Source organism: Vipera ursinii (assembly GCF_947247035.1).
Source record: "Vipera ursinii genome assembly, chromosome: 13".
In the NCBI taxonomy this organism is placed as follows: domain Eukaryota; kingdom Metazoa; phylum Chordata; class Lepidosauria; order Squamata; family Viperidae; genus Vipera; species Vipera ursinii.
The window spans coordinates 14,305,130-14,320,086 of NC_139526.1; the positions used below are offsets into that span (position 1 = coordinate 14,305,130).

The window sequence follows — 14,957 nt, forward strand, 5'->3', positions numbered from 1 at the left end:
GGGCGTGGCCTACTGGGTGGGCGTGGCTAGAGTGGGTGTGGCCTACTGGGTGGGCGTGGCCAGCTCTACATCATTTGCATCAAGGGTGCCTATGGGGGCCTGGGCAGGAGTGGGACAGATCTGAGGGTCTCTGGCAGAAGGAGGGTCTCTGGACCAGGGCCAAGGCAGTGGGGGCCGTTCCCTCACTGTTTCCAGGATGGCTTCGCGGGCCACATGGAACCACTTCGCGGGCCGCATCCGGCCCCCGGGCTTTGTGTTTGACATGTCTGCTTAAGGATGTTTCCAACAGTCTTGTTGCTGATACGGATTTCCCAGTCATAATTCTATTGCGTTTTAAGAGAAAGAGGCCCAGCAAATCTTTGGGGAAGATTGCATGGAGATTGTTGACCTCAGATTACCTTATTATATTTTAGTTAGTGAGGACAAAGACCGACTAAGGAATTTGAGACAATTCCATGAAACATACTGTGCTTTCGAGCACAACTCTCTGTGTAGAGCAGGGGTAGGCAACCTTGGCTCTTTTATGACTCGTGGACTTCAACTCCCAGAATTCCTGAGCCACATAAGGCTTTCGATTCAAGAGGCAACCCCTCGCTTATCTTGGTTAATCTCGAAAAAAGTTAGGGTAGTTCCCTGCCAGGATATCTCAAGGCTGGAACTAGATCGGGGTCTTGAAAAATTATCCTGGGAGAATCCAGTAGAAGCTTACCATTTCCCAACAGTTATTGAGAAAATAGCATGGTGGTGTCCATTGTAATAAAGTCCCACTTATTCATTTATATTCATTCAAGGAGATGGTGTGGTAAAGTCATTTTGGTCTCTAGCTCAATATGAAGATGCTTTTCCTGTTTAAAAAAATGTGTATGCAGTTGTATTATTTTCCTTCTGCCTTTATTGGTACAACTTAAGGCATAAATCTCCTGCCCCTTGTTTCCCCGCAACAACTGTGAGTTGAGTTTGGATGAGTTGAGTTGAGTTGGGTTGGGTTGGGTTGGGTTGAGAGAGAGTGACGGGTCCCAAGTCAGCCAGTTGGCTTCCATGCCTAATGGAGGCTGGAACTTGCAGTCTCCCAGTTTCTAGTCTTGCACCTTAATCACTACACCAAACTCTTTCTCTCTAGAAGTGCAGGATAGTTTGAGATCCCTCGTGATCTTTTGCTTATTGCTTATTGCTCCTTTACGCCTGTTTGAGTCGCTTGAGGTTATATGTTTCCTTTGCCTGAAGCTCATTTAGAGAATTCCCTCTTGCAATCTTGCTGGAATGAGAAATCCCAGGTATGGCAAAGGCGGACAGTTTCCTGGGCAAAGCTGTGTCTTGAACGGCTTGTCTGTGAGACGAGAACACGCTCGTTACGCCTTGTGCTCATTCTTTCCATTCGGATAAAAGAGAACAGACTCTTGACTGAGCCCACGCCGTCAAGAAAACCGGCCTGCAGCAGAGATAATTGGCAAGGACTCCGCCGTGCCCTTGATAACAAAACCAAAGCTTTCTGCCTAAAAAACGAATGCTCGGCCAAGCCAACTTTGCTTCTTAGCGGAGCGTTGGAAATTCCCTTTTTTTTAAAAAAAAAGAAATCATTGAAATGTTTATGCAACCCGAAATTAGTTCGGCTTCACGGAAGGGTTAAAGCGTGCTTTGTTGCATTCCTAATCTTGCTTGTTGCGTTCTCTGTCGAGTGGCTTCGGTTAAGGGTGCTTGTCCTTAACCAACTCGGCAGTTAGCACATGCTTGAACTGAAGAATCTGGATCCCCGTAGCACTCCATTATGTAAGAGTCCTCAGCTGCAAGGAGGGGAGGGGAAGGGTGGGGGGGTGGGGGGGGCGGTGGCGAACATGGGAGAGGTTTAAAATGTCCCAAAATCTGTGCCTGGGTTCTGTGTGTTTGAAGAAAACAGCAGCGGAATAACAAACGGTGGCGTCTTGCAATTGAGTGAAAGCTGCTGTTCCTCGTGTTTCGTGCCAAAGAGGTGCTTGGAATACAGAACGGATAAAATCACCCTGGGACGCCCCATCAATCCATCTGTTCCACTTTTTGCCGTACAATAAACAAAGCTGGCCTTTTTCTCCTACCAACCAAGGAGACATCTTGATTCAGAGGACTTTACGGGATTAAAATTGGGTCAGTCAAGAACCAGCTCAAGCGTCTTGACGCTGCCCAGTGATGTTATTTTTCGCCTTTAGGCCAATATTGTGGGCCAGGGCATCGGGACCTCGAGGCAAACCGGGTCAGGAGAATCGTTCCACCATGTCCAGAAGTGTTCTTTGTGACTTACGATCACAATGGGGACCAAAAAAAGTAATATTTAAGCGACACAGTAATTGAGGCATTGCGCCACAGCATCCAATTGATGACCTTTTTTTTTGCAGGGATCGTTCAGCGAATCACCGCAGTCATTAAGTGAGACTCCACTGGCAGGATTCCCTGCTAGCTAGCTTCCCCATTGTCAGAAGCCAGATGGGAAGGTCACAACTGGCAGTCCTTTTGACTGTGGGATGCCGCAACTGTTTACAAAATGTGTGACGGTTGCCAAGTGCACGAATTATGATTAACATGACTGCGGGGACACCGCAACCAGTCATCTAAGCCACACAGACAAATACATATACTAAGTTTTTATTGAGGGATTCAATTGAGGACTTTTTCCCCCCACAAAAAGCAGTGTACGCTGGTGTATTCCATTTGCTGCTGCTATTGGTCCTGTGTGGGATATAGCCTTTGACTGATCTCTTTGACATCGTATTCAGAAATAGGTTGCATTCTGTATGCTGGTATAAGCGGGTGTATCGCTGTAGACTTCCCCCCCCTCAATAAATGCCTGTATTAGTAAAATAACATATTAATTTAATGAGCCGTGGTGGCGCAGTGGTTAGAATGCAGTATTGCAGGCTAACTCTGCCAGCTACCAGCAGTTTGATCCTGACTGGCTCTAGGTTGACTCGGGCTTCCATCCTTCCGAGGTTGGGAAAATGACGACCCAGATTGGGGTCAACAGCTGACTCTGTAAACCCCTTAGAGAGGGCTGTAAAACACTATGGAGGGGTATACACCAGGGATCCCCAACTCCGCTCCATGGACTGGTACCGGGCTATGGCATGCCAGCATCCGGTCCGCACAAACAAGCAAAGCCCCATCTGTGGGATACAGGCAGCACACAAAACCACACTCATCCTCCGGTCCGCGGAAAAAACTTCTCCATGGAACTGGTCCCTGGTGCCCAAAAGGTTGGGGACCTCTGGTATACACTGTAAGTCTAAGTACTACTGCTATGGCTATTGATTGCTATTTGATGGTATCTAGCTATTAAACACTGTACTGTTATTAATCAAACCTTCCCAAATACGAAATTGGAAATTGCCAAGAACCATCACAAACCCAAAATGAGTGGAATGGCTAGTTTCAAAATTGCACAGTAATGACCTCCAAAACGAGCACTTTTAATGATGCTATATTTTTATATGGTTGAATGCTGTCCTCTCAGATCTGTGTGACTACAATACCGTGTCTAATTGAGAGATAGTATAAGGAAGCGGATTCTTAATGAAGACTTCTGTTTTTTGTTTTCGTTTTTTTCGTTTTCATCAGACAATTTTACTCCTGAAAGTGTGAATGATATCGCCAAAGAAACCTGCTTAAACTGGTTTTTCAAGATTGCTTCCATCCGGGAACTCATCCCAAGATTGTATCCTTACTGGAATAAGACTTTGATGAAAGAAATATTACCTGATTTATACTTTTATTTCAGATTGCATTGAGTATTCTCCAATGAGGGAAACCAGAAAGATATGCCAGTTTGGGTATTAAGAGATGGCAAAACAAGAGATCCCTGATTGGCCAGTAGAAATCAATTGGTGAAGCAAGCTGGCTGTTAAAATCCAGACATCTCAAAAGTTGCCAATGTTGAAAAACTCAGCCTCTAAAGCAATAACCAAGTTAGCAATAACCAAGTTAGTATATGTATTATCTGTCTGAGTAGGTGTAGCCATAGAAACACTTACTGGAATGTGGAGAGAGATGTTTGCAATAGAATTTGATCAATACCTGAACACTGATCTCTCAAAGTCTGGGAAATCCAATTATTAAGTATGAATATCAAGAGAATTTTTCCTCCCCTAGCAGGCAGAATTATAGGAAAGCCCTGGGTGAAATCAAGGTCATCTACATACTTGCAGACTATGTCATTTTTCAAAACGGTTTTAACTTATCTGCATCTTTCACTGCTGATAGAAGAAAAATTTTATAACAATCCTGGAAATATATTATCTGCTTCTTTTGCTATGTGTAATTTTATTCTGAATTCCGTTTTTTTCCCCCCTAACTCCATACCAGTTATGTGGAGACATCAATACTGAAGTGCAACAAATTTCTTTCCAAAACGTAAGGCTTGATAAGCGTTTCATTATTCAATATAGGTCGTACTCCACTTATGTATGTAATTGAGCTCAAAATTAGAGTTACAAGTTGTGGTGATCACTAAGCAGATCACCATGTGACCAAGCTTGATTTTATGGCCTTTTTCTTTTGATGGTCATTAAGCAAAGCCATTGTACTCAATGTTTTTCTTTTTTTACGGGAAACTGGAAACAAACAGGTTTCCAGCAAAAAACTGCCAAAAACTGCAGTGAAAACTAGCCAAGTGCTCAAAATGCAATGTTATGACTGGGGGGGGGGGTGTCTTTCAGAATTTCTAAACGAGGTTATAACTAGCTCTATCTTCAAACGGTCTCTTGAAGTGACCAAGTCATAAGTCAAAGAGTACCTGAAAATTTAGATAAATAGGGTGCTTGTGGCCATGAAACATGAGGATTGTGGCCTGGGACTTCACCACCATCTCTTTGCAATTTCATTTTATGATGATGGGGATTTTTTTTTTTGTGTAGGACATTAAATATAGGGAAAGACGTATGTCTGGGATGCAAAGAGCTTTTTTATTGATTGGTCCCTGAAATTTAGCACACCGATCAGAGAAGGCTCCTGGGGTCATAAACAGCAGGCTTTAGCTTTAGAGTTTTAACTGTGGGACGAAGACTCTGATAGGAAGATAGGTTTTTGATGTATAATTTCCGTGGAGCTCTTCCGGGTTTGCCGTTGCATAGCTGTAGTTGGTTAAATGTAAAACAGCGAGTACGAAAGTTTTAAGGGTCACAAAAACTTTGCAGTGTCTCTCAGCAAATGTCCCGGGTAATTTTACAGTAGCATACACTTTATTACTGTTTCCTGGAGTAAAACCTCCACTAGCGCTAAAAGATTGCAAGTCACGTAAAATTCTAGTAGAGTGGAGGGCTTAATGAGCCTCAGGCTAAGCTCTTCTATCCACTTTTGTTCACATCGCACGGGGCAGAGTCCCTCGGCTTCCTCCTTCAGGAGGAACTCACAGGATATTCTGTTAGATGTTAGGATTTGCTGTGTTTGCTTAACTATACTTTGGACTCCTTCATTGCTAAACTTAGGGGGTGGCCAGTCTAATGCCAGTTGTCCTACGTATAAACCTTTGAAGTTGTCAGACGTGACGCCGGTAGAAGAGAATATTTGTCGCTGAGGATTGAAGAGTGGAGTCCTTGGCGTTTTCTGAGCTTGTTTGCTTTCTGTCAGACGTTTCACCACCCAACTAGGTAACTTCATCAGTGCTAGAAGGTGCCAGAAGTTAGAACAGCGCTGATGAGGTTACCTAGTTGGGTGGTGAAACGTCTGCAAGAAAAACCACCAAGCTCAGAGAGCACACGGTTCCCCATTGTCAGAAGTAAAACCTATGCCTCAAATTGATTTTTTTTTAGGGGAATTTTGGAATGTCTCCCCCGATTGACTTCCATGATCCGAGGAATTGGTGATCCTTTGGTGGCTGTCTATGCCAGGGCATACCTCTGCAGGGTAAGATATATTTTTCCCTTACCAATCTGGTTTTACAGAACAATAGAAAAGGGATTGTTGAATCAGGAAATCCATCGACCATCAGCCACACCAGCTGGGGAATTTGGGGAGCTGGAGTCCACAAGTCTTAAAAGTTGCCAAGGTTGGAGACCCCCGCCACAAATGGTTTCCAGTTTTTTGTTCTTTAAAATAAGCACTTCTTGTTTTTCCCCTGACCAGCTAGGTCAGTTTTTGCCTTTTCGGCTCATTCTGGCTCGTTTTATGCTCATCCCTCCACTGTGGGTATTTGAATAGTGTTCCATCTTTGTGCGTATAATAATCTCGCTGCCGTTATCGTACGGAAAATTAACCCTTCCACGATACGCCGATCCGTTTTTATTAAACTTTCCAAGAAATGCACAGAACTGTGTTCAGAGAAGCGGATGAGACATTTCATTCATTTGGTTTCCTCAAACAGGTTGGGATGGAAGTAGCTCCCCGTCTGAAGGACAACCTCGACAAGAACTTTTTTGATTTCCTCCTAACCTTTAAGCAAGTGAGTAAATGGCATGTCCTTATTGCGGCAGAATCCACACCTGGATCCTTTCCTGGATAAGATTCTTTCCCACCTCCTAGTTCAGACGGAAAAGGATTGTGTAGCCGCCGACAGGGTAGAGGATCTTGGGGTTAGAAAAATGGGCCAATCTGTTCCACATTATAGAGTGCTCACCCGTACGGCAGGTCTTGGGTTTACTGGTAGTCCTTACATTCCTTTAGTGACCGTTTGAAGTTACAAGGGCACTGAAAAAGCAACTTACAACCAGCCCTTGCCCTTATAACCATTGCAGCATCCCCACAACCAGATGACCAGAATTATGGAGCCCTTATAATCATTGCAGCATCCCCACAATCATATGAACAGAATTAACGAGCCCTTATAACCATTGCAGCATCCCCACAATCAGATGACCGGAATTATGGAGCCCTTGTAATCATTGCAGCATCCCCACAATCAGGTGACCAGAATTACGGAGCCCTTATAACCATTGCAGCATTCACACAATCAGATGACCAGAATTAACGAGTCCTTATAACCATTATAGCATCCACACAATCAGAATTATGGAGCTTGGTAACAAGCCTGTATTTAGGATGGTTGCAGTATCCTGGGGTCATTTCATCGCCATTTGTGACTTTTCCTAGCTAGCTTCCAAAGAGCAAAGTCAATGGGGGAAGCCAGGTTTGCTTAATGAATACATATATTCACTTAACAACCCCAGCAAAAAAATGTCATGAAGTCAGACAGGGCCCGCTTAACAACTGCCTTGCTTAGCAGTGGTCCTGGTTGTGGTCCTAAGTCAATGACTACCTAAAGTTTCCATCCGGTGCTGACTTCAAGGGTGTCGTATTCTTCAAGATGGTTTAAAAATCGGGTGGGTGAGCTCCGATCCACAACAATACGGGTTTGTTCAAATGTTCCTATGGAAAACTGAAATTAGAACTGAAGAAGCTTCTTGGATGAGAAGCAAAATTGTTTTCAAAGGGGGGGAAAAAAGGCAATAGAGTCCACCTTTGGGCTTGTTCAAATTACATTCCACCCTGGAGCTTGTTGTGATTCAGCGTCAGCCTGTGGTTTCGGCAGCTGAATCGGACAATTCTGAGGAGGAGGAGGAAGAGGAGGAGGAGGAGGAGGAGGGGTTTGGAGAGCCTTTGGTTGCAGATGCATCGCAGAGCTCTCAGCCAGGCCCCTCCCGTCTTGTTCCTCCTCAGACCCAGCTGTGTGAGCCTGAAAGATTAGAGGAAGGCGATCCACAGCTGGCTCTGTTCAAGGACGCTCGTCGAAGCAGGAGGCAGACAAGCAGAAGTGAACAAAGGAAAGCAATAAGGCACCTCGGGAGGAGGCAAAGAGAAGCCACGCCCTGAGACTGCTGTTTAAAAGGGGAACGTGTGGGAGGTGCTGGTTGCTGAAGGCAACCGTTTGCAGAGCTTCTGATATAGTCTTGGTCTGTGTTTGTTTTACTCTGTTTTGAACTGTTTCGTTTAGTTTTTGTAAATAAATTCGGTTGGCTTAATTCCAGCCTCTTGAATATAACAAAGGGGTTGTCCCTGACATTTCTGCAGGGCCGGTTGTAGGCTGGAACAGAACAGAGCTCTGCCTTTTGCTCACCTCCGCATCCCATTTTCTCCAGTGTGGGCAGACTGATCCAACCGGGGTTTCTCCACTTACTTTCTAGGAGTTGGGATGCTTTCACCTCCGATCAGTTTTCCCAGAGTTTTCCTTGAGGTCAGCACCCCGTGCTTTGGCTTTGTGGCGAACCCTTCCTCTTTTCCCACCACTTGATCTTTTTGCTGACCGCTCTCCTTGAATCTTCTCTGCAGATTCATGGGGACACTGTCCAGAATCAGCTGGTGGCCCAGTGTGTTGAGATCCCGTTGTATCTAACACTTTATTCTCCGGCAATTGACTGGATTCTACAATGCATTGCTTACCGAGCTGCGGAGGTAAAAAAAAAATCAACTCATTCTGGAAAACTTTGGAAGGTCTCTTGGGCTCGGTATAGAGGAGAATGTTCATCTCAATTCACCCCAAGTTTTCATTAAGACAGGTTGGGAATGAAAAGATGCACTATCCCAGGGGTAGGCAACCTTGGCTCTTGAATGACTCATGGACTTCAACTCCCAGAATTCCTGAGCCGGCATGGCTCAGCTTGTAAACCTCTCCCTTTCCCCTCAGCGTGGCTGGCTCAGGAATTCTGGGAGTTGAAGTCCACGAGTCATAAAGCAGCCTAGGCCTAGGCCAGGGTGTAGGAAACCTTGGCTCTTTTATGACTCGTGGACTTCAACTCCCAGAATTCCTGAGCCAGCATGGGGGAAACTTTGGCCCCTTCATGACTTGTGGACTTCAGCTCCCAGAATTCCTGAGCCAGCATGGGGGACCTATGGGCCCCTCATGACTCGTGGACTTTAACTCCCAGAATTCCTTAGCCAGCATGGGGGAACTATGGCCCCTTCATGACTTGTGGACTTCAGCTCCCAGAATTCCTGAGCCAGCATGGGGGACCTATGGGCCCCTCATGACTCGTGGACTTCAACTGCCAGAATTCCTGAGCCAGCCTGGCTCAGCTTGGAAACCTCTCCCTTTCCCCTCAGCGTGGCTGGCTCAGGAATTCTGGGAGTTGAAGTCCATGAGTCATAAAAGAGCCAAGGTTGCCTACCCATGGTGTAGGGTTTCTTTTTAATATTATAAATGAATAAAAACATGGCCAACTCAAGACATTCTGCAGGCAAACTTTGTTGAAAGGATTTGAGCCCGTTTGAATGCACCATCTTCTGCAAAGCCCCTGAGCGTAATGTACCCTTTCAGTTTTACCACAGCCCAGCTTGTTCCTTGGCACAAAGCAAAGGAACTTGTTATCCCACTTTGGAATCCTCCTTCTTCACTTTGGTCATGTTGTTGTTGTTGTTGTTAGCTGCGAAGTCGTGTCCGACCCATCGCGACCCTATGGACAACATTCCTCCAGGCCTTCCTGTCCTCTACCATCTTCTGGAGTCCATTTAAGCTCACGCCTACTGCTTCAGTGACTCCATCCAGCCACCTCATTCTCTGTCGTCCCCTTCTTCTATTGCCCTCGATCTTTCCCAGCATTAGGCTCTTCTCCAGTGAGTCCTTCCTTCTCATTAGGTGGCCAAAGTACTTGAGTTTTAGCTTCAGGATCTGGCCTTCTAAAGAGCAGTCAGGATTGATCTCCTCTAGGACTGACCGGTTTGATCGCCTTGCGGTCCAAGGGACTCGCAGGAGTCTTCTCCAGCACCACAGTTCAAAGGCCTCAATTCTTTGGCGCTCAGCCTTTCTTATGGTCCAACTTTCACTGCCATACATTGCAACTGGGAAGACCATAGCCTTGACTATACGCACTTTTGTTGACAGGGTGATGTCTCTGCTTTTTAGTGTGCTGTCTAGATTTGCCATGGCTTTCCTCCCCAGGAGCAAGCGTCTTTTGATTTCTTGGCTACAGTCCCCATCTGCAGTGATCTTGGAGCCCAGAAAAATAAAATCTGTCACTACTTCCATTTCTTCCCCGTCTATTTGCCAGGAATTGAGAGGGCCAGATGCCATGATCTTGGTTTTCTTAATGTTAAGTTTCAACCCAAGTTTTGCACTCTCCTTCTTCACCCGCAACAAGAGGCTCTTTAGTTCTTCTTCACTTTCTGCCATTAGAGTGGTATCATCTGCGTATCTCAGGTTGTTGATATTTCTTCCGGCAATCTTAATTCCAACTTTTGATTCATCTAGCCCTGCCTTTCTCATGATGTGCTCTGCATATAAGTTAAATAGGCAGGGCGACAGTATACATCCTTGCCGGACTCCTTTCCCAATTTTGAACCAATCAGTGGTTCCGTGTCCAGTTCTCACTGTTGCTTCTTGACCCGCATATAGGTTTCTCAAGAGACAAATAAGATGGTCTGGTACTCCCATCTCTTTAAGAACTTGCCACAGTTTGTTATGATCCACACAATCAAAGGCTTTAGCATAGTCAATGAAGCAGAAGTAGATGTTTTTCTGGAACTCCCTAGCTTTCTCCATGATCCAGCGTATGTTGGCAATTTGATCTCTAGTTCCTCTGCCTCTTCGAAATCCTGCCTGTACTTCTGGTAGTTCTCGATCCACATACTGCTGAAGTCTAGCTTGTAGGATTTTAAGCATGACTTTACTAGCATGAGAATTGAGTGCAATGGTGCGATAGTTTGAACATTCTTTGGCACTGCCTTTCTTTGGAATTGGAATGTAAACTGATCTTTTCCAATCCTGTGGCCATTGTTGAGTTTTCCAAATTTGCTGGCAAATTGAGTGTAGCACTTTTACTGCATTGTCTTTTAAGATTTTGAATAGCTCAGCTGGAATACTGTCACTTCCACTAGCTTTGTTGTTGCTCAGCTTTTCTAAGGCCCACTTCACTTCACATTCTAGGATGTCTGGCTCGAGGTCAGTGACCACCTCATTGTGATTATCAGGGACGTTAAGCTCATTCTTGTATAGTTCTTCTGTGTAATTTTGCCACCTCTTCTTAATCTCTTCTGCCTCTGTTAGGTCCCTGCCATTTTGGTCCTTTATCATGCCCATTTTTGCATTAAACGTTCCCTTCATTTCTCCAATTTTCTTGAAAAGATCTCTGGTCCTCCCTATTCTATTGTTTTCTTCTATTTCTTTGCACTGTTCATTTAAGAAGGCATTCTTATCTCTTCTAGCTATTCTCTGGAATTCTGCATTCAATTGGGTGTATCTTTCTTTTTCTCCCTTGCCTTTCGCTTCCCTCCTTTCCTCAGCTATTTGCAAAGCTTCCTCAGACAGCCATTTTGCTTTCTTGCATTTCTTTTTCTTTGGGATGGTTTTGGTTGCTACCTGTTGTACAATGTCGCGAACCTCTGTCCATAGTTCTTCAGGCACTCTGTCTATCAGATCTAATTCCTTAAATCTATTTGTCACCTCTACTGTATATTCAACAGGGATATGATTTAATTCATACCTGAGTGGCCTAGTGCTTTTCCCTACTTTCTTCAGTTTAAGCCTAAACTTTGCAAGGAGAAGCTCATGGTCTGAGCCACAGTCAGCTCCTGGTCTTGTTTTTACTGACTGTATAGAGCTTCTCCATCTTTGGCTGCAGAGCATATAGTCAATCTGATTTCTGTGTTGACCATCTGGTGATGTCCATGTGTAGAGCCGTCTCTTGGGTTGTTGTTGATGGTCATGCAGATGACACTTCCTTTTATTTTTAAATTCCATCAGCTTAACGTGATCACTCCCTTTTAAGACTATCTGAAGCAAGACATCTGATTTCTAATGAGACACTTCAATGTGCCAACTATTTTTTGGGGGGGGGGGAAACAACAACACAAAACACTCCTGGAAACGCAAGCGTGCGGAAATAAAAAATCTTGCACAAGCTGAGATTTTACCTCAGTTTTCCAGGCATCTTAAAAACAAGAACAGATGCATCGCCAGAAATAAGTTTTGTTCCTCCTATTGTAAATGGAAGGGACGCGGTGGCTCAGTGGGTTAGGACGCTGAGCTTGTCGATCTGAAGGTCGGCAGTTTGGCGGGTCGAATCCCGAGTGCCGCGTAACAGAGTGAGCACCTGTTACTCGTCCCAGCTTCTGCCAACCTAGCAGTTCGAAAGCACGTAAAAATGCAAGTAGAAAAATAGGGACCACTCCGGTGGGAAGGTAACAGCGTTCCGTGCGCCTTTGGCGTCTAGTCATGCCGGCCACATGACCACGAAGACGTCCTCGGACAAGCGCTGGCTCTTCGGCTTTGAAACGGAGATGAGCACCGGCCCCTAGAGTCGGAAACGACTAGCACGCATGTGCGGGGGAACCTTTACCTTTTTTATTGTAAATGGAAAAACGCCCATTTGCAGATAACCGATTCGTTTAATGACCATGGATTGGCTTCACCACAATCGTGATTTGCTTAATCGCCATTAAATTCCAAAAATACCTGTTGAAGACAATTGATTTGCTTAATGGCCGTGGATTCGCTCAACGGCCACGGTGATTTTCTCAATGGCTGCCGCAAAAATGTTGTAAAATTGGCTCGGTCTGGTTAACAACTGGAAAAACTGTAGTTCTGAGCTCAATTGTGGCCGTAAGTTGAGGACCACCTGTACCAGGTGCTTTTGATTTCCTTTTACTTTTTGTTATTTTTCTGTTTATTTCTGTTGTAGACCTTGTTGACAGAGATGATGGAGAGATGCAGGCAGCTAGGCAACAAGTAAGTGCTGTGCTAGAAGTTTGTTTTTTTACCTCTCCTTTCCTTCTTGGCATAAAGTAAAAACTATCGTTGCCAACCCTGACTGGCAGCTGATGAAGCTACAGTACAGATGTTTTGAATTGGAGACTTCTTGCACATTAAGCACTCACTTATCAGAGACTTAGGGGACGCAGTGGCTCAGTGGGCTAGGACGCTGAGCTTGTCGATCAGAAGGTTGGCAGTTTGGCGGATCGAATCCCGAGTGCCGCATAACAGTGAGTGCCTGTTACGCGTCCCAGCTTCTGCCAACCTAGCAGTTCGAAAGCACGTAAAAAATGCAAGTAGAAAAATAGGGACCACTCCGGTGGGAAGGTAACAGCGTTCCGTGCGCCTTTGGCGTCTAGTCATGCCGGCCACATGACCACGGAGACGTCCTCGGACAAGCGCTGGCTCTTCGGCTTTGAAACGGAGACGAGCACCGGCCCCTAGAGTTGGAAACGACTAGCACGCATGTGCGGGGGAACCTTTACCTTTACCTATCAGAGACTTATGTCATTTATTCTCATCCTGGGCAGAATATGCCGTTGCTCCAGTATATATTTATATAGGAACATGTTGCCTGCTGCGTTTATTATTCTACCCTTCGTAACCGAGATGCAAAATGAAATCTTCTCTGGACTGTTCGTTTGGCTCCTTCCCTTTCAGTTGGATTTTCACCTTGGCCCTGTTGTTTTGCCACTCAAGGGCGACAGTTGATTTTCTTGTAGTGAGTCAGTTCTGGAGTTCTTGCAAAGGGCCAATAACAGAGACGGAATTGATCCAGAGAATAGGAAAAAAAAAGCTTTTACCAAATAAACCACTAATGGTCTCTGGATGTGAAAATGCAGTAAAGGCATAAATGTTGTATGTTCTGGGTACATCTTAATGTAAAAAGCCAAAATATAAAAAATATCAACTGGCGGACTGTCTTGTAATGCTCTGAAATAATATTTCTTCCAGTGCCTTGCTCTTGAATTCCATAATGTCTGCCTTCAGCGCTGAATTTATTGCTGCCAGGGCGATGGATTTTATTGGTATGATCAAAGAGTGCGATGAATCTGGCTTCCCCAAGGTAAATTCGTCTGCATTCTCTCCATTCTGTTATTGTTGTCAGCCACTTCATAGACCCCCCAAATAATTCCATTAAATGTGCGTTGTGGTCTTTTACTCCATGGTTCAAACATGTTTTTTGTGGTTATGGACTTGACTTCTCCATGGATGTTCTTTTGATAATAGCTGGTTCTGTCTGGGAATAACAAAATAACAGAGTTGGAAGGGGCCTTGAGGTCTTCTAGTCCAACCTCCTGCTCAAAGAGGAGACCCTATACCAGGGGTAGGCAACCTCGGCTCTTTTATGACTCATGGACTTCAACTCCCAGAATTCCTGAGTCAGCATAGCATAGCATAGCTGACTCATGAATTCTGGGAGTTGAAGTCCATGAGTCATAAAAGAGCCGAGGTTGCCTACCCCTGCCCTATACCATTCCAGACAAATGGTTGTCCAGTCTCTTCTTAAAAACCTCCAGCGTTGGAGCATCCACAACTTCTGGAGGCAGGTTGTTCCACTGATCAATTGTTCTAAATGTCAGGAAATTTCTCCTTAGTTCCAGGTTGCTTCTCTTCTTGATTAGTTTCCATCTGTTGCTTCTTCACCTGCCTTCAGGCGCTTTGGAGAATAGCTTCTCTCTCTTTTTATAACAGTGATCCACTGTGATCCACTGTGGCTGTAATAGTTAATTAATATTGTAAAAACTTGATTTATAAAGCATTCTGCTCACAGAGAGGCAAAGCCTCTTCCGAGATTTTCTTATGTATCAAATGTAAGCTTCATTTTTTTTTTAAAAAAAAAAAGGTGCTTTTTTCCGATTCAGAACAAAAATACTCAAGCCATTGAAACAAATTAGAATCCATAAGAATTTAACCAAAGTTTCCATCATCTGGGTAGCAAATTTTCCCCCGGTTGGTATTTCCGATCTCTCTCTTTTACCAATTGGAATATCTGCCTTAGCATTATTAATGTTATTGATTCAACTGGGAAACACGCATGGAGGCAGTAAAATGGGACGCCTGACACATTTTATTTTCACAGCATCTTCTCTTCTGCTCCCTGGGACAGAATTTGGCCTTAGCTGACCCACCGGAAAGTGATCGGCTTCAAATCTTAAATGAAGCCTGGAAAGTTATTACCAAATTAAAGAGTCCACAGGTGGGTTATTAGTAGGAGAAACTGGCAATTTAGTCGGAGTGTCAGATGGTTGAAATATATGCACTGTAAATTAGCAACCTTCTCTCTTAAGCATATTGCCTAGCTCAGACATAAGACTGA

At 44.6% G+C, this 14,957-nt stretch overlaps 1 protein-coding gene across 1 annotated transcript in view; it reads left to right on the forward strand.

Annotated features, from left to right (window-relative positions):
* VPS35L (VPS35 endosomal protein sorting factor like) overlaps positions 1-14,957 on the forward strand; it is a 47,511-nt gene that overhangs the window by 8,876 nt on the left and 23,678 nt on the right. The window contains 8 exon segments of the mRNA XM_083372891.1: positions 3,518-3,679; positions 4,327-4,374; positions 5,772-5,865; positions 6,323-6,400; positions 8,224-8,346; positions 12,567-12,613; positions 13,592-13,703; positions 14,721-14,837. Of these exon segments, the coding sequence (XP_083229017.1) occupies positions 3,518-3,679; positions 4,327-4,374; positions 5,772-5,865; positions 6,323-6,400; positions 8,224-8,346; positions 12,567-12,613; positions 13,592-13,703; positions 14,721-14,837 (781 nt within the window).